Here is an 18,287-nt window from a genome sequence, read left to right as displayed (position 1 = left end):
ATCCAGTTCGTAGAGATCTCATGTATCAGTAGCTTATGGAAAGACTATCAAAATGCGGAGACGGTGTCGGACAGTTTTTCTCTATCGGGACATATTATCCAGCTTCATATCGAAATCTCTCGGCGCCACTTCCAACGCAATCCGGAAGGAGGCGAGCGAGGACGTGCTCTTCGAATGGTTGTTCGTGGACTTATCCCCTCCGCTTCTTCACTCGGACGCAAAACGTTGGGACTCCCGTGAGCCATTTTTTTGAAGACTAGTGTTCTGTCACAAGTTTAGCGGACTTGGAGCAATCTAGTACTGATCAGAACAATGGCCCCGAGCAGCTGCGCGTTCTCCGCAGAGCCATGAGCTTCTGGACTTAAGGAGAATTAGTTGACGTCAGTCGAACACTAGCCGGGTCTTGGAGCATGAGAGTACATTATCTCATCTTGTCACAAAAGATGGCATATTCGCAGTCGTTTTGGCCAGCTCCAATTTTGGGGTAAACGCTCCCCCTAGTTGGTTGGTGTTGTAGTTGGGGAGATAGATACCCTTTGACACCGCCACAGATGGAGGAGGTAATGAATGGCCTTCGGAACCGGAGAATGGATAACCCCGGCGGCCAGCGACACGTGATCGGCGACCGAGCATCGAGGGGCTGCGCAGTGCGCGCCTGAGCCTTTGGTGCGCGCTCCCTTTAAGGCCAATATGCCAAAACAATACTCCGCATCATAACTCTGAACACCTCCTGGCTATGTACTGCGCCACATGCCAATGTGGGGGGTAGACATCACTTATTTTGAATTTCTCTGTCTCTCTGGCAATCTTTCAGGTCCTCGTCCGGCACCAGAGTCGCTCGTGTCGGTTCTCACAGTTCATACACCACCACCATGACCAAGATCTTGACCTCCAGCCAAGCTGAGGAACTGTGAGTATATTTATGCCATGGCCTGCCGTACCTTGCTTGCGCGCTTATACGCAACCCAGGCATAAGTCGATAATTGCATACCTTTCATCAATAAATGCCTCGCGGAGCTGTGAAGTGCTGCGGGAGGAACTCCAAGTGGACAGTAGTTTCGACGATGCGCTGTGCCGGAAATACGAAGGGCTATTAGAGAAGAAATGGACCGGAATTGCTCGGCTGCAGAAAAAGGTAGGTGCATGTGCTTGACAGGGTTGGTCGCTTGGAGTTGTTTCTTCTTTCATCGTCGCTGGAGAGCTCGGTAACTAATCGCTGTGTAGATCTTGGACTTAGAATCTAAACTCGCTGGCCTCCAAACCGAGCTTGACACTATATCACCTACAGCCCGCTCCACCGGGAAAGATCCGATAAACTGGCTTCCCACTTCTTCCCGACATACATTCGAATCGCACCGAGATGCTGTCACTTGCGTCGCATTCCATCCTGTCTTCACCTCTCTCGCCTCCGGTTCCGAGGACTGCACGATCAAAATTTGGGATTGGGAACTCGGCGAATTAGAGCGGACACTCAAGGGTCACATGAGGCCGGTCTCCGATCTCGATTTTGGCGGTCAGAAGGGACATACCATACTAGCATCGTGTTCGAGTGATCTCCAAATCAAACTGTGGGATCCGAATAAGGATTATGCAAATGTTCGGACACTTTCTGGACACGACCATTCAGTTTCAGCTGTGCGCTTTTTGCGACAGACAGATAACATCCTTATCTCGGCCAGTCGGGATGCGACGATCCGGATATGGGATGTGTCGACCGGATACTGTGTTAAGGTGATCGACTCGCAGGGCTCCTGGATCAACGACGTGTCTCCTTCCTTCGATGGAAAGTGGTTGGTGACGGGAGGCCGTGATCAAGCCGCGATGGTTTGGGAAGTCGCATCAGCCAAATCGGTTGCGTCATTAATAGGTCACGAGAATTTCATCGAGTGTTGCGTCTTTGCGCCTCCCTCAAGCTATAAGCACTTGGCTGCTATTGCGGGACTAAAGACAGCACCACCTGCGAGTAGCTCCTCCGAATTTATTGCGACGGGAGCCCGTGACAAGACGATCAAGCTCTGGGAATCCCGGGGCCGCCTGATCAAGACATTAGTTGGACACGACAACTGGGTACGAGGCCTATTGTTCCATCCTGGCGGAAAGTACTTAATCAGTGTTGCGGACGACAAAACAATACGTTGCTGGGATCTGTCTCAAGGGGGAAGATTGGTGAAGACGATCAACGCCCACGGGCATTTTGTTAGTTGCATTCGTTGGGGCCCAGTACCTGTGAGCGATGTTCCAGTGGAGACTTCTGAATCGACTAAAAGTTCCAAGACGGACTCTGTCAAGCCTGGGTTTCAATGCGTCATTGCAACAGGGAGCGCCGATTCAAGTGTACGGATTTTCACGTAGTTTCAGAGGTAAATGATTGCATATATCCTAACCTTTTCCAAGACTAATACCAATACGAAGACTCAGATCATGAAGCTCCCTCCTCCCATCCGCAAGACACATACACACACCCATGTAAATGCAATCGCAGGAGAAACAAACAAGGCCCGATATTCCGAGATGATGTCGAGGTCGATGTCTCCAGCCGCAGATCCCTTTTTTTCCTGTACACAAACAAACACCCAAACACACTGCTGCTTATGACGGCCCCCGACCAGGAAGAATTGATGAAATGATGAATGAGATTATGACTGAAGCTGAATCTGATACACACACGTTGGCTGTCTAGAGATAACATGACGATGTTTGAAGTAGGAGAAGGAGAGGACCTTAAGAGAGGGAACCTGTCACACACACACACACACACCCCCCACAGAGTCATGTCGGGATCAGATACCAGACATGCAGCACTCGCGAAGCAAAGAGCACAATGCAGTGCGACCTTATCCCACCACCACCCAGACAGAGATGGAGACGAGCAATCTCTTCACGCATCGCATCATCGCTGTCTATTTTTCTATTTTTGCATACCCCCATCTATTGAGCAGGGCACCCACATCCCTCGCTGTATTTGACCTTTCCCCCCCTTCATCTTTCATTCGACTCAAGAGAGCCGGTTCCATTAAGGCGTCCGTCTCCCCTTACAGGAAGCATTTCGTGGAACGGGGTATTTCTCTTCGCAACAAAGGCGCACGGTCTAGACTACTTAGAGAGACTCTGTGGCTTTCCTGTTTCTTTGGCATCATACTACTACCTTGATTGTAAATAGCTTCTCTATCTAGCTAGCTTTAGTGCCAATTGCTTATTTACATACATAGATTATTGGCAAGGTGTTTCGTCGTGTCCTCTTCATGTGCTACCACATCAGTGGGAGATGCTGTGTGACCGACTTATTCCTACCACCCACTCACTCTCTTGGACTATCCTTCATCCCCAGAACATCTACGTTAGCAGTACGTGTCTCGGACAAGGCACATTGTGCAATTCTATGCGATTGGGCCACACCTTCAGGATTAACTCGAGTTTACTGCCACTTTTACTTTTGAAACTGCCAATAAAAGCTGCTCATGTACATTCGCGCAACGTATCTACAGATCATAACTTATATCTTTACTATCATCACAACAATATCCCTTATCCTAGCCTAATTCGCCTTACAGGGTATCCCGCCGACCAAGTAGCCACTCAAGGTGACGGTAGGACACTCTCGGCTGAAATTGAGGCTGCATGTGACCACTCTGGAAGGTCTCAGCCCACATAAGACCACGCTCATAGTGCTGAATACCCATAACGCCCTGACCACCTTGCGGGTCATAGCCGTTCTCAACAAATACTTCATTGTACATGAGGTCCGGGATATCGATGTTGATGGGGGTGCTCGGGGCAGTATCAAACCCAAGCTTCCCATTCCATGTCATATTCTGGATGGAGAGAAGAGTGCCGTTAGTGAGGATGACCATGTCATAGTCACCGTTACCGATCAGAACCCGGTTAGTGCCTTCGATGACCTGCGGCAGGACATGTTCGATAGGGTTGGCTGAGAAATCGCCCTCCTGCTCGGGACCGCCATCACCTCCGACGAAGACGCTCTCCACGGAGCACTCGGACCAGGTGATGTTGGGGGCGTGCATGGCACGTTTGACGTCTGCGCGGTCGAAGTAGATGGTGGCCCCTGCGGGGAGGTAGTCGAGTTCGGTGGGGAAGCCGAGAACGTCCCAGAGGAGGGGGCACATTTCGTTGATTCCGTAGGGGTTGAAGCATGGGTTGGGGTCCAGGACGGCGTCGTTGACGATGTCGTATACATCGCAGGTGGGGTCGCTCCAGTTCATAGCCTTCGGTGGTTGGACTCCGGATGCGGGGAAGACTAGATACTGGTCGATGAAATCCTTGTATCCGCATTGCTCGTGGAGGGTTTCTAGCTCTGCTAGAAAGCTTGCGTTGAAGTTGAAGAGGGCGTTGTTCTTCTGGACAAAGGGGACAACTGGTGCTTCCTCCTGCACGTAGTCGAATTGGCCGATACAGGGGTCATAGGCCAGTGCACCTGAGTAGTAAGATTAGTCGAGGACTCGAAATGGAATTCTAGGTTGGTTGGTAGAGGATTGATTACCTTTCAGGTTGAAGTGTTCTGTATCGTTCTGATCCAGGAAGGCCGCGGAGATGTAAGGAACATAGCGGCCCGCATAACTTTCTCCAGTAACATAGATTTTGAAGTTCTTGATACCGAAGATCTGCTGCCAGTTCTTGAAAAACTTTACAAAGTCTTCAGCAATCTCCTCCTCGGATGTAGCGGTTGGCACTCCCAAAGAGAATCCCGTTCCCACGGGTTGGTCAACCCTATAAAAACAAATTAGGTCGACACTCTTTCCACATACTCAACCAGAAATTCAGGAATGTTACACACTTACCACAGAACGTTAGTAAGATTCACCCATGAGTATGGATTCTCAACAGGTTGGTAGGTTCCGGGCTGCCACACGAATCTACCATTTTCCTGAAGGAAGGCTTCAAGGGAACTGCAACCCGGGCCACCATTCAGCCAGATGGTGATCTCATCCACAGGTTCGCCGATAGTGGGCTGAAAGACGAAGAAAAGGGACCGTGATAGGTTGCCCTTCTCAATAGGGACCAAGCCGGAGTACATCTCGCCCAGATCGAAGTGAACATCAGGCAGGCTTTCCACGCGGTAAGCTAAACGGCAAAAGTAAGCCAGCTGTCGTCCATTGTCGAACCGAGATACGTACGCTTAGTCTTGTTGTTCAAGAACTGATAGTCCTCGACAGGAATAGTCAACGAGTGTTTCACGGCGTTAGCGGAACGCTTTGCGATGTTCATGGCGTCGCGAGCTTTCTGGCCAAATCGACCATGCTTAGCAGCGGAAGCATTATCCGTGCATAACGAGACGGCTAGAACAGCCGTCGACAGCAGACTGCGAAACAGCATACTGATAGGTCTTTGGGGGACGGGCCAGTGGACAGGCGTGCACGAACACCGAGCCTGTCCATGGGGGTGCCGGGCCATTTATATGCGGGTGCCAGTTCCATGCTGCCTAACGATGATGTAGTGCAGCGACGCTAAGGCGACAATGCCCACGTAGGAAACCATCTGATTGTCGGAGCGCGCTCACAGATTCAGGATTCGCAACCACAGGTACAAAGTAACTTGTCGGAAACTGGAGGGCGGGGCATAGGCAACGCAACAAGGTGATGGGACCTTGCAGAAACATCTCTGGCGGGGCGTTGCGCGAATAGGATGCAACGAGGGATCACGAAGGTACCAATAAGAAGCTCGCGGCAGCTATGTGAGAGGAGAAACAAGCATGATCGCAAGAAAGTTGGAGCGGCTGTCCTCGGAAGAGGCCTCGTGGGAAGATGAATGCGATGCTCATTTCCTAATGCGGGAATACAGGCGGAAACTGCGGGCCTGTAGTGTGATGATAACGATTGTCGGTGACGATATCTCGATGGGGTATCAAGCTAAGCTTCGGCATTCGCTAGTGATAAGAGGCATTAATCAGCCGATATTGTGATGAACAGAGCCCTGAACACCTCCACTTGGTCTTGCTGGATGGCTGTGATACGGTGGATGGTCCCGCCATGTCTCAAGGTGTCGCGGGAGTCCGTCGGGCGTCCGAACGGCAATGGGCCCGAGGGCAGAACTGCAGTCCTGCAGAACGGTAGCACGCGCAGCTAGCCGATAAACCGAGAATACCGTTGTCATTAGAACTGAATTGCTTTTTATGAGCACCGATTGTCTGCCTGTTAAGCTCGAATTGTGTGCAAATAATCCGGCTGGAGTCTGCAGACTGCAGAGAGCTAATGGTCCGTGCGAGCTGCCAGAACGCGGCTATTGAGATAGGGCGGTATTCCATAGGTCTTGCTGTGGAACTTTCGACTATGGCTATACTTATTACGAGATTGTGAAAGCATACGCTATTTAATTGGTAAAGGGGCGGGCTAAGTGAGGTCGGTAGTGTAAAATCTGTGACAATATTCTACGCTTGTGTGGGTTGCTTCGAGAGTATTGGAATAGGGTATGATGATTGGCCTACTACATAATGCTACTAGATCACTGCTATTAGATGATGATCATCTGATATGGACCTCGTTGTATTTATCTAATCTGGTCTTCGATGGTCAACTTTCTCCAGATCATACCGAGTAAGAAATATTCTGCGTATCAGGGACAGAAAAGGAACAGATTGATGGGTTGTCTATGTGAAAGTACATCCATGTAGGGCAACATTCTCAGGGCAAGTGTCGTGTACCAGAAGGGGCAGTCGCAGTTGCAGCACCATCCTGGGTAAAAGAATCATTGCGCCCATAAAACATTTGGGCGCGTTTCTCTTCAGTATTATTCTTGATGCTGTTCATATAATCGCGAAACGACCGGTTCATTTCCATCACCTTTTTGAAATGGTCGCTCTCAACGGTGATCTCATCCCCCTCGTGGTAGTATTCGCTCCCACGCATATCGTATTCAGCCAACGCGATGGCAGTCTGGAGGGCGTTCCGGATCTCACGCCCATTCCAGTCCATCGTGCTCATCTCATTCCCCATAAGAAATTGAGCGCAGTTCGGGGTGACACGAATTTTGCCTCTCTGTTCCCCGTGCAGCTTGTCGAGAAAGTTCTTCCAGATCTTTTTTCGCTTTTCTGGGTCAAGCTTTTCGAAGCCAATAATAACGTGAACCCGGGAGATAAATGCTTCATCGATGTGGCCTACCCGGTTGGTGGTCAGGAAGAGCAAGCCTTTGAAGAACTCCATCTTTCGGAGGAAAGCTTTCAAGAATGCAATTAGTGACTGTCTGACAAACGTTCGATCGAGCAATAATAGAATACGACATACCAGAAACTATTCCATTCCGGGCAATATCCTTGTGTTCTCGACGTTCGAGAAAGATGTCGGCCTCATCGAGGAGTAGAATTGCTCGCCACCTTTGAGCAAGTGCAAACCAACTGGTAAGTTGAGTTTCAATTGAATCTTCCTTCGTACCTAGGTCTGCTATTGTCAGATTGATCAAGGGACGACCGGTATTCATTGCAATTGATTCTGAGTGGTTGTTAATACTACAGTAATCATTTTAGGCGCCTTGGCGGGCTAACTCACCAACGGTATACGTCTTCCCGACTCCAGGGGGCCCTGTAGTGTAGCTACAACATCAGCTGAGAGGGACATGAAACAGCGTGACGAACTATAATCAGGCACCGCAACTGACCGTGAAGTAGCACGACAACGCCTTCACCTTTATCCTTGATGAAGTCTGCGGACCAGAGATTTTGCGTTTTGATTTGGCGATCTGACAGGGCTTTAATGATCTGAAGGCTTTCGGGTTTTATATTTGCATCCGGTATGGTAGTCGCCTTCTCCAATTGCTCTGCATAGTCAACGTTCACAATCTCTGCAAATCATAGTTAGCAAGTAAACCCTTTTCCTGTATCGCAAGGTTAATTTACCCCAAGTTTTGGTCGACAATGCAAATGCAGCCATGACAGGACATGTCATGAATAGGTGGTCATCGGAGAGTAGTGATTTTGAACACTCGCTGGCATTCAAATCCAGCGGAAGCATCGAACTTATCGGATTTTGATCATCTTCGACCTTTGCGTTCTTGATGCTGCCTGGTTTCCAATTGAATGTCCAGTCGCTATCGGGAAAATCAACTTGGAGAATCACATGGCCCGATTATAACGGGACCATCATACTGCAAGCGATCAGCACTTTCGTCACTCCGGACGGTTTTAAAGATAAGTCACCTTTCTTTTCTTATTGTCCATGAGCCTGCCACTATATCTCATGTACTTGTAGCCACCCCATACGATGTCTCGGACTAAGGCGCCCCTTCGCTGAAAGGCAGCCCGCCTAGAGCCATTATCCTGCCTATCATGAAACTGACATGGAAAGACGGGCAATGTGGTCACAACCTTTTCACCGTCAAAAGCCTCTATGGAGATAAGTCGAGGTGCAGGACCAAAAACATGTTGGTGAAAATCACTGTCCTGAAACATAACGCTCACCATCCAGGCTTCCTCTTCATCATCGGACTTTTCTGAATACTGCACGTTTTCGATGATTCCACCAAGCCATATATTATCGTTGAGGAAGTAGCACAATGATCCCGGTTTCAGAAGATACCATATGTCCTCGAAGATTACCGTAGGGGTTTCTTTCAGTAGTCGCTTGTCAGCCGGAAGTACCATACGCTGGACTACTGGATCCAAAAATTGTAGCAGCACCTCGAGGTGACGGCACTTCTCTAAGAGATGAGCGTCGGGCTTTGCGGCAGTGTTGGTGTCTAGTCGGTCCCTCAATTCTCTCAGCTCCCGGATGTGATGAATTAGCACCCTATAAGGTTCATGGACTGTCACCTCGTCCCCGATCAGGTTTTGACTGCTATTCATTAGCCTCCACGTCCCATGCACCGCACTCAAGACTTACCTCGGGTAGTACTTGACGACTTCTCGAATGGCATCTAGGAGGGACAGCGAATAAATGATCATTCTCGCCTTATTCACGTTTTCCACCTTCATGAACTCCAGTGAAGGCCTTTCAGCGTCTTCTGGCATACCACCAGGAGGCCGTCTGACCATAATCTTTGTCACTATCTCAAACAGACAGGAGGGTTCCTCTGTAGGGGAGGGCTGTTTGGGCTCTTTCACAACTTTGAGCTGCACGGGGGTATCATGGGTCTCTTTGAAGTCTGCGCCATCATAATTGAAGCAATCATAGGTATATTTTATGGGCTTGAACAAATCTTCCGGTCGTTCGTCCTGCTCCGAACCGGGCAACGTTGCGCCATCTCCTGGTGTAGAATGTTTCGCATCGTCAACAACCTCAACAACGTGTGAGGTCTCAACACCTGTGAGAGTCATCGTAAAAAGACAAAGTTAGACAAACTTGTATGGTAGAATACCTCTGGACAGAAGCTGCTTCTATGGAGTGACGAGTTTGGGGACGAGAAAACGATAGATGAGCAGATTCCAAAGCACTGGGTGCTGGTTCGGGATTACAGACCTGCGGAAAATGTGGTCTATTTGATGTACGCCGCATCTAGAGTGTATTTTCTAAAGCGGTACGTACCCTGGAGCTGGGATGATTGATTGACAAAAGAAAATATGTGATGATGTGGCCGTATTACGATCGACGTCCCCCGGATGGCCAGAAGGAAGCTGAAGAGACTGCATCGCCATTCTCGACGTGTCAGCTAGGACTAAGTACGGAGTATGTTCACCAGATTGCCACTATCAGAATCAACAGCAGAGAACCCAATTACCGATGGTTGTCCGTCCACAAGCCTCCCCATATTGCTTTTTTGTTCTTCGGGGACTCCTGAATTACCCGAAAAAACCTCATAGGTCAGGGAAATACAAACGAAATATTACTGAGTATACAATAGGAAATATCATGGAACTACCGTATATATTACCTTAATTCACTCAAGTTGGCGGGTTTTAGGTCGGGGATCAAAACTCAGCCTGCTATTTGGCGACGTCTGGATGTCGATTTGTCGGCCCTCTGTTCCACCTTTCAGCTCCCTGCAAGCTCGGATCAATTGATTCTGACATCTACCCCATGCGTAGGTAAGTTTCATCCCGTGCTTGATAGCAATAAGCACATCATACTACGTGTCATGCAGCGATAACCGGAGTCACTCCGAGGAGCTAGGGGTCATTTTCAAAATGTCAGTGGCTGACCACACCTATCAGTCCTCATGCCTGCGCTCGAGCGAGTCCAAATCCCCGGAACTCCGGATTTAGACATGAGCAAACCTTTGATAGGGCAGTAGTGAACTGTTATGGAGCCTTACACATGGCTGCAAGTGTAGCCTTAGGGTGACAAACAATACCTTACCTTCAGCTGATACCTCTCGGGGATCGGGGATCGGGGATCAATCCTCGCACGAGTGGGGAAGAAGACACCATACGGCTGAGAACCACCGAAAAGCGAGAGTATTGCTTTTTTGGCTAGTCCAAGTCAGTACGGAGTAGTGTCTAGGACAACATAATCTCTGAGCGGGAATTGGGTATCAGGATAGGCATCAGGGGAGTTCGAACCTCGGTGAACTGGTAACCTGTCTGGCCAGGTGATCTAGTCTGTCATATTCATATGTTCTGCCATCTGACTTACCCATGACCTAGCTCAGTCTTTTCTGATATCCAGTCATCAAATCTAGACGTCAACACTACACCTGTGCTACCATGAATCACTTCAAGCGTAGAGCAGGCGAGGCCCTAACACATGTCCGACAGTTCAGCTCCAAAGCCAAAAATGAACAGCCCGAGGAGCCATGGGTGTGAGTGACCAAACCAAGATCGAGAAATCTACATCTTAGGAGCGAGGACATGCTGACGGATGGCCTGATAGGAAAAGCCTTGATGAGCATGTCAAGTGGGAGGTTAAGGAGGAGAGTGAAGGAAGGAGGCTGTTTAGTGAATCTACCGACCGGACAATTCGCTTATATCGGGATGGGTCACCGTCCAAATACGCTTTGTAAGAGAGCAATTGTTTTCTAGTGCCCACTTCTGACTCTCATCAAGATCCTCTTCGTCCATCGCATCTGCTGAATCTGATGAACTCAAAGAAATAACCAAGGAGCTCGAAGAAATGTGGAAAAAGGCGATCGAAGATCTTATCGAGAAGCGTGGGGATGATAGTAAAGATCTCGCTAAACTCATCAAGAATCCCACTCCAGAGAGGCTCGAGGCGGTTGTGCGCAGAGCGCAAAATGAATTGGAGGCAAAGACGCATACAAAAGTGGGGAGGGTGAAGGGATGGTTCGGTAAAGTGGCCGGACGAATTAATAACCATAAGTACCTCCTTGATATGCTTCCTTCCGGAGACAAGTACACATCAGTCTTGATCGGGGGCTTAACTGCTTGTATTAAGGTCTTTAATTACCCTCCTTGTTAAACCCGAAAATCGCGAGACTGACACTCCCAATGAAGGCTACACTGGAGCACGAAGCAATTGCAGAGTTAATCGCCGACTGCCTTGAAAAGCTCTCTGATAAGACCTACAAGCTGTCCCATGCTATTCGAATCTCGAAGCAAAACGATTACATTAGAACCCATATTGTGAAGTTCTATAAGACGTTATTTGGGCTCTTGGTTTCTATACTCGACCACTGGTTACTCTCACGAGCTAAGCGCTTCCAGAATAGTCTCGGGAGCAGTTTTCAAAATCAGCTCCAATGCTCGATGAACGATCTTGACTATCATGTGAAAGAATTGAGTGATGAGAAGAACTCCGTAATGATGGAAAATATGAGTTATGATTTGGGACAATTGGGACAGTTGCTTCAGGCACTTCTCGTTGGCGGGTATAGTGAGTCATGGCCGACTGCCACCAATGCCAATAACCAGTTTAGGACGCCTGGTCAATTCCTGGCCGCTTCTGAGAGCCCGTCTGGCGCTCCATATGTCATTCGTGGTCTGCCTAATATCCATGAACCTAACTTAGCAGCCAGCGTGGCGCCAGGCATACAAGACGAACACAATGACCAGTACTGGACCACTCAGACCATCTTGGAAGGCACAGCGTGGATGAAAGGATATGTCTGTTTCAAGAGGGAGGAGCGCCTGCTTGAGGAAAGCTGCTATGGATCAACAGACCCCCAGGTATACTCTCGTCTAGTGCAATGGACTCAATCGAGGTCATCCGAGGCGCTATGGCTTGAAGGCCCGGCAACAATGGGTGGCACGACCCCAAACACACTGATAACAGCGCGCATTGTCGAAACATTCCGAAGGCTTCGTGTTCCTATCATTTCATTTTTCTGTGAATATGACTCGGGACAGTACAAAACATTCTCCCGGTCAGAAGAGCTCCTGAAGATGGTGTACTCTTTGACATCTCAAATGTTAGCCTTCATTCAAGATAATCTATCCTCTGACTATGATTCTGAGGATTTGCCGGATTTCTCGCCCGCTCGAATACGTCGCCTTACTACGGATCCTAACTCGCTGCCCGACGCAATTGGTTTCTTGAAGGATATAATTCCTTTGGGACCGCCAATATTAGCCTGCTGCATTGATGGACTCCATATCTTAGATGATCCGGAACAGTCACATTGGTATCAAGATTGTTTGAAGTCCTTCATTGAAGTTATAGGAACCACGAAACCCCCTCATCCGCGCATCATGAAGATATGGATTTCCACTGATGGATACTGCGAGGCCCTTCAGGTTGCCGTTAACGCCGGCTGGATTGAAGCCGATGTTACAAACAGCGAGGACGACACAGAGCCTCTCGAGATAGATCAATGGATGTAGCTAGGGGTATTTGGTCCTTTCTTTTGTATCCATTCCGCACATATCAAACACAATCTGGCTTGTAGGAGCCTCTACTGGAATTAGTGTTGATAGAGTCGGAGCAGACTTATTCGGTCAAGCATTATTACACAGACCTGTGGGTTAACCCCTACTCACATTTGCGGCAGAGGGTAGTAGCTATTTACACTCTGTACACTGATCCAGTAGAGAGAAAGCAAAGCAATGAACCACGAAGCTCTATAAGTAAACCACTCAATGCTAGAGCAGATTAGGCAAGTGTTCTTTGTTCTAACCCCGCTGATTGGCTCGGAATATTACTCGGACTTCCTGGAAATTCTAGATTAGACTTTAGACTCAAGCGAAAAACAAAACAATCAGCCGCTCTAGCTGGGGCGATTTTGTCCGCTGACGTCTTGGAATGCCCGAAACACTAGCGCATTCATGCCACCACCCTAAAATTTCAAAACTAACATCTGAAGGCCGACAGCCAATTCCGACTTCAGGCTTCAGCGGCTCCAGTATGACAACTAAGCCCAAAGTGCCAGCAACGAAAGCCTCTTGTCAAAGGCGTCACCTCTTATCTTGTACACTCTTGAGCAATATCAGTTTAGTAATTAAGCGTGCCATCTTTATTTTCATCAATAAAATGGCTTCTAGAAGGTGTCTTTGCGATGATTGAGGGTTGAAAACTGGCGCTTTAGCTTACCCTGGAGCGAGCACTAGCGCCATCAACATTCATTGTATGTTTTCAGTCATCGCAGTCTTATAGACCCTAGAACCAGCGGAAGCGTTTACTGTAAACCGACTTAACAGCTTACGACCCCGCCATCATGGACAAAAGTAATGAGACTCTACAAATTGTATTAAAACAAGGGTGTAACTAACTATTTTCTATCTGTGAATTAAACGCGTCTACGCCAGCAGTTGAAATTGATAGCTCTTGGATCCCTGGGAGCCCAAGGGCGACATGAAAACAACTCTTTAAGAAATTTCCTGGTCGTGGTACAGACATATTCACTGTTTGTACTACTCTGTGCCCTTAGGGTATTCCCCGAGGGTGATACCCGTGGGTATTTAGCCTATCTAGCGCCATGCAGGAATGACTTGTTGTTCATGCGCATACGTACTGGCGTATGTACGTGTGGCTATCTCCACACAAGATGTCGTGGATAGCGAATAGCATCTAAGAATAGTTTTTTTTTGCATTGCATTCAGTTGAATGAGGCCGACGCGGAATACCCCGTTTGGACTCCCGTCAATCCCAGAAATTTGATTCAGAGGCTGAAGGTCGTGCCAACTCAGCTGTACTTATCAAAGAGGGGTACACTGCACTGCGTGTGACGGAGCTACTAGATACCTAGCGTGCACTAGCTGGGCTGCCTCGCACTGGCGGCGGCGTGTTGCATCTGACGCATATCATTGAGAGCGCAATTACATCCAACCATGGACACGTCTTTTTGGTAGAGAAAATCCCTCCTTCCTTCTTTTTTTTTTTTTTTTCTTTCTTACACCCCAACTAATGTCTCGCAGCATAACTCCGGGCTTGGAGAATTATCACCACGGAGTCAAGGTATTCATGGGGAAATCATCAGTTAAGAAAAACTGCCCGAGTGTATCTCTTTTTCAATGGGGACAAGTAGTCCCCGAACGCAAGGCTGCCCGACGCATGAGATGTGACAGATTGCTATAAATATAGCGGGGTTTGGTGACGGCCGCATGAAGCTGTGGATTTGTCTTATCTCAAGCCTAGGCACATATCTGATCAAGCCTATTCTTATAAACAGGCAAGAATAACCAACAAGATTCTCAGATGGTAAAGGTAATGCTCTAGTTTTCTTATGTCATGCTAATCGAAATACGAGAATGTCGCAATTTCATGACAATCGTTCCTTCCACACTGCCCCTGCATTATTATACAATCAGACCCATGATCCTGTGTACTCTTGTGCCGCGACAAAGCAAGAAGTTCGGCTCAAATAGTGGAAAATGAGATAGCCCTATATGCCATTAATACAAGCATCTCCCAAGAGACAGACAGACAATATCCTATTACCTGCAGTCGTCTTCAAAACAAATCAAGTAATTGTGAGGTTGCCTCCCCTTGCATCGCCGCCCCTTGCAATGCCCCCGGCATTCGCTCTGGCATTGCCTCCCGTCCCTGTCATCTTGATGTTGGCATCCGCACGGCTTGCCGGCATCTGAATGTTACCACCGGTGCCGTTACCGCCGGTGACAGCTTGGCCGCTTCCCCTCCAGTATCCATAATGTGCATCAGCATTACCACCGGTGCCAGAAGTATCGTATTCGGGTCTGCGGTTGGGAGCGGCCATGGTAGCTAGGATTTTTCGCGTAGCGATAGGTAGCAGTAGATAGTTGGTTTGATTTGGGAAACTTCTGTGAAGGCAGGGAAAGAAGGAGTATTTATGTTACTTCGAGGCATTGTCGGTTCCAGCTATCGTAGGCATGTTTTGTAGGAGGAAAAAAACGTACTTCGCTTGGATCAACATCTAGACTACGTGATCTGCACTTCGGATCTAGCGTGGGTGTAAAAAAAAAAAGAAAAGAAAAGGAAGAGATGAGAAAAGAAAAGATATTTCTATACGCAATAGAAAAAGAAAAAGGAAATAAGCAAATATGCATCTCATATGCAATCTTACGCAGCGTCTGCTTCAGGAGGAGGGGGTCATATTGCGCCTTGTTCATGGCGATATTCCGGTTGGACAAGGTATTCTGCGGGGAATCATTGGCTCGGGGACTCCGCTCGAGTGTATCTTTCATCATCGAGGGAACTGTCGACCTCAACGCAAGGCTGCCCGATGTTGTGTACCTCGCGGGGTTGATAATTTTCTTCTCTTGAAAATGTCTCTCATCTTAAACTCAGCCGCGTCGCCATTCAAGCCCATACTCACAAGCTAGCCGGAGAATCTACGGGATTGCAAAATGTCGTCACCTGGACTGTATGATATGAGTGGAGATAAGGAGGCAGAAACTGTGTAGGTTGGCTAGAAACATTCAACTTCCATCGCGACCAGGCTAATGGAGTCGAAGCATCGTTGCCGTGCATGGACTTGGCGGGGACTATCTCAAGACATGGGAGTGTGAGACGAACGGATGGAACTGGGTTCGATCGTCGATCGAGCCGAGGCTCCAACAAGAAAAGGGCATCAAATCAAGAGTCCTATCATTTTCGTATGCCGCGAAATTGATGTCCACCGAGTCGACCGAGAATATCAGACAAGTGGCAAAGGTCTTGTTGGAAGGACTGTACGTGAAAATGAACGAAATGAAGCACAAATCCCTCGGTATTGTTTTCATCGCTCATAGTTTGGGTGGCTTGGTTGTGAAGAAGGTATTTTTCTCCTCGTTTGATTCCCCCAGAATTCCCATCTATCCACAAAGGGGCCTATATAGACGTTCTGACTTGAATACCGGCTTCTGCATAGGCATTGAATATTGCCTCTTCCATTCACAATAAGCGGTATGAGCATCTTTCCAGCAGCGTACGAGGATGTCTCTTCCTGGGCGTACCGCACCATGGTGCGGGTCTAGCATCCGTGGCAGGCTGGGGGTCCTGGCTTTTGGGCCCCTTTAAGAGGTCCAGTTACGTAGAGGACCTTCGTAAAGACTCCCCGGCCTGTCAGGAAATCAGCGAGGACTTTGTTCAAACCGCCAAAGACTTGAAGATTAGGACATTCTACGAAGACCGGCGGCTGAATGGCTTACTTGTGAGACGCCCTCCCCCGGTCACATGAAACCATTGGTATCTGACTCGCGGATTCAGGTGGTTCAGCCATATTCTGCGCAAATGAATCAGCTAAGCGAGGTTGCAACGATGCTACAAGGATCCGACCATCGTACGATTTGCAAATTTCGTGGAGACGACGATGTACGGTACGGAGAGGTATGGGCTGCGTTGGTTGAAATCATCTCATTCGAAAAACCGAGTATGTTTTACCTCCAGAAATCCCCGTGTAATGGACGCTGATATGCAACTAGCCTCTTCCATCGATATAGTTCCTGATGGTTTGCCAGGCCCAGACCCCTCGACCTACGAAGCCAATGCGGGATCTGGGGATGGAGGCTACGCAGACTATGGGGATAGCACGGGAGGCAGAATTACGGAGGCTTCGGTCAGCCTTGAAGAGTCTCTCGGGGGCCACGGATTCGGTGGAAGTGCCAATGGATACCACCACGCCATTGCAGGGGGCGCTGAGGGAGGTTCAGCATGTGGAAAGAATGCTCGGGGAGGAAATGCCCGGGGAGGAAAGGCTACACTGGCTAAATATAGGCCAAGCCACAATTGAGTTTGACTAAATCTAAAATCTTGCCCTATCTAACGCCTAAAGAGCCTCTCCTTCATCGATCGGTGCTCCTCGTGTTTATGAAAATTCCCCGATACCGCTAGGCCCGCCTTCACTGATCCATGCACGTTGTTCGCATTTCCGCCAAAGCCATCCCCGCCCGCCCCATAATCCCCCCAGGCATCTCCTCCAGTTCCACTGCCTGCCTTGGGCTTCCCCGATGGGTAGAACATGCCGCCGGTGGCGTGGCCTCCATGGGCGACGGCCTGATTGCTGCTGTTGGATTTCGCCTCGCCTCCCATACCAAAGCCGCCAGTGGCGACGATTGCCTTGGTGTTGTTGTGGATGACCAGAGTGTCTCCGGGCTTTAGAACCTCTCCAATCGGAGCGTACAGGTTGGTGAGCTTTTTGTTGTTGTAGTAAAGAGTCAATTCTCCTATGAGTTTTTGAGTGGTCTGTATATAGGCCTGCAACTGTCGGAGTGTCATGTCATCCTCTTGCTTCACCTTGACGTCTCTGTCGTTGGCGTCGGCTGTTGGGTCATTATTATCATTGAACTTGAATAATTAGATAGGGGATCTGCACTTGCCGCCTTTGATGACGCACATGAATTCGATCTCATTGGCTTCGTCGTACTTCCCCATTTTGGCTGAGAAAGCGTTAATTGGAAATTGTGTCGTGGGTCTTGATGTAGACCCAGAGAAAAAGTTTGATGTGTTTAGTTGCGATTTCTTTCTTTTGATGTAGAGTTGCTTCATTCCACGGAGATGGCTGGGGAGAGAGTAAGCTTTTATAGCCACGAACGGGTTTCATTGCTTACCTACCCTATCCTAAACTACGATCGGAGCTCAACATATCCTCAAAGAACGTACATACTGCACTTACTCTTTTCATAGCCACCGTGTCCATATCTGCAATCTGCGCCCCATCTAAGGCTCGATTTCGGCCTGAAATGGCTTTTCAATAGGCTCTGACGTGCAGTTGGAGGGTGGCGTAAACACCATAACAGTCGCCTACATGGACCAAAGAAATCAACGGCAAGACGTCGGGATTTCATCGGTCAATTGAACTGTACTTTGCAGTTGATCTTTCCGGTCTGAGATATGGTGATGGTGGGTTACCAGGCGACACATCAACCCCAGTAGGCTTAATTTTAGACCCTAATTATCTTTCTTCTTCGGGATTACCCAAAGAAGAAATAGACATTCCATGCAAGAGAATCTTTGTGTGCATGGAGTAGATATAGTCAGTAATAACAGTATCACCATGTAATTTACAGACATGTACCATGTCTATGCAATGTGAAGTCCTTCTTAGGCATCAGCACT

The 18,287-nt window shown here is 48.6% G+C and overlaps 9 protein-coding genes across 9 annotated transcripts; 4 read left to right on the top strand and 5 right to left on the bottom strand.

The window, feature by feature from the left end:
- Positions 1-872: 872 nt before the first annotated feature.
- Positions 873-2,352, top strand: PAC1 (WD40 repeat domain-containing protein; the record flags this gene model as incomplete). The annotated part of the gene is made up of 3 exons (XM_041683956.1): positions 873-910; positions 970-1,135; positions 1,225-2,352. 3 exons carry the CDS (start codon positions 873-875, stop codon positions 2,350-2,352), a joined length of 1,332 nt encoding a protein of 443 aa, XP_041538189.1.
- A 441-nt stretch (positions 2,353-2,793) lies between these two features.
- AKAW2_11468A (uncharacterized protein) lies at positions 2,794-3,150 on the top strand (the record flags this gene model as incomplete). Its single annotated transcript, XM_041683955.1, has 1 exon — positions 2,794-3,150. The coding sequence occupies one exon, from the start codon at positions 2,794-2,796 to the stop codon at positions 3,148-3,150; it is 357 nt and encodes a 118-aa protein (XP_041538188.1).
- A 395-nt stretch (positions 3,151-3,545) lies between these two features.
- On the bottom strand, positions 3,546-5,409 carry sxa2 (putative pheromone processing carboxypeptidase (Sxa2); the record flags this gene model as incomplete). Its single annotated transcript, XM_041683954.1, has 4 exons — positions 3,546-4,432; positions 4,499-4,725; positions 4,797-5,079; positions 5,133-5,409. The coding sequence occupies 4 exons, from the start codon at positions 5,407-5,409 to the stop codon at positions 3,546-3,548; spliced, it is 1,674 nt and encodes a 557-aa protein (XP_041538187.1).
- A 1,226-nt stretch (positions 5,410-6,635) lies between these two features.
- AKAW2_11466S (uncharacterized protein) lies at positions 6,636-7,958 on the bottom strand (the record flags this gene model as incomplete). The annotated part of the gene is made up of 5 exons (XM_041683953.1): positions 6,636-7,168; positions 7,236-7,439; positions 7,497-7,529; positions 7,606-7,788; positions 7,844-7,958. 5 exons carry the CDS (start codon positions 7,956-7,958, stop codon positions 6,636-6,638), a joined length of 1,068 nt encoding a protein of 355 aa, XP_041538186.1.
- An 88-nt stretch (positions 7,959-8,046) lies between these two features.
- AKAW2_11465S (uncharacterized protein) lies at positions 8,047-9,259 on the bottom strand (the record flags this gene model as incomplete). Its single annotated transcript, XM_041683952.1, has 3 exons — positions 8,047-8,091; positions 8,144-8,777; positions 8,826-9,259. The coding sequence occupies 3 exons, from the start codon at positions 9,257-9,259 to the stop codon at positions 8,047-8,049; spliced, it is 1,113 nt and encodes a 370-aa protein (XP_041538185.1).
- A 1,326-nt stretch (positions 9,260-10,585) lies between these two features.
- On the top strand, positions 10,586-12,658 carry AKAW2_11464A (uncharacterized protein; the record flags this gene model as incomplete). The annotated part of the gene is made up of 4 exons (XM_041683951.1): positions 10,586-10,680; positions 10,752-10,877; positions 10,925-11,273; positions 11,333-12,658. The coding sequence occupies 4 exons, from the start codon at positions 10,586-10,588 to the stop codon at positions 12,656-12,658; spliced, it is 1,896 nt and encodes a 631-aa protein (XP_041538184.1).
- Positions 12,659-14,733: 2,075 nt separating this feature from the next.
- Positions 14,734-14,988, bottom strand: AKAW2_11463S (uncharacterized protein; the record flags this gene model as incomplete). Its single annotated transcript, XM_041683950.1, has 1 exon — positions 14,734-14,988. One exon carries the CDS (start codon positions 14,986-14,988, stop codon positions 14,734-14,736), a length of 255 nt encoding a protein of 84 aa, XP_041538183.1.
- Positions 14,989-15,598: 610 nt separating this feature from the next.
- AKAW2_11461A (uncharacterized protein) lies at positions 15,599-16,962 on the top strand (the record flags this gene model as incomplete). Its single annotated transcript, XM_041683949.1, has 5 exons — positions 15,599-15,651; positions 15,707-16,007; positions 16,102-16,383; positions 16,440-16,602; positions 16,655-16,962. The coding sequence occupies 5 exons, from the start codon at positions 15,599-15,601 to the stop codon at positions 16,960-16,962; spliced, it is 1,107 nt and encodes a 368-aa protein (XP_041538182.1).
- Positions 16,963-16,991: 29 nt separating this feature from the next.
- On the bottom strand, positions 16,992-17,717 carry AKAW2_11462S (uncharacterized protein; the record flags this gene model as incomplete). Its single annotated transcript, XM_041683948.1, has 2 exons — positions 16,992-17,491; positions 17,549-17,717. The coding sequence occupies 2 exons, from the start codon at positions 17,715-17,717 to the stop codon at positions 16,992-16,994; spliced, it is 669 nt and encodes a 222-aa protein (XP_041538181.1).
- Positions 17,718-18,287: the final 570 nt, after the last annotated feature.

Source organism: Aspergillus luchuensis, chromosome 1 (genome assembly GCF_016861625.1).
Source record: "Aspergillus luchuensis IFO 4308 DNA, chromosome 1, nearly complete sequence".
Lineage (NCBI taxonomy): Eukaryota > Fungi > Ascomycota > Eurotiomycetes > Eurotiales > Aspergillaceae > Aspergillus > Aspergillus luchuensis.
Note: the sequence above shows the minus strand (reverse complement) of the source record. Positions and strands in the feature narration are given on the sequence as shown.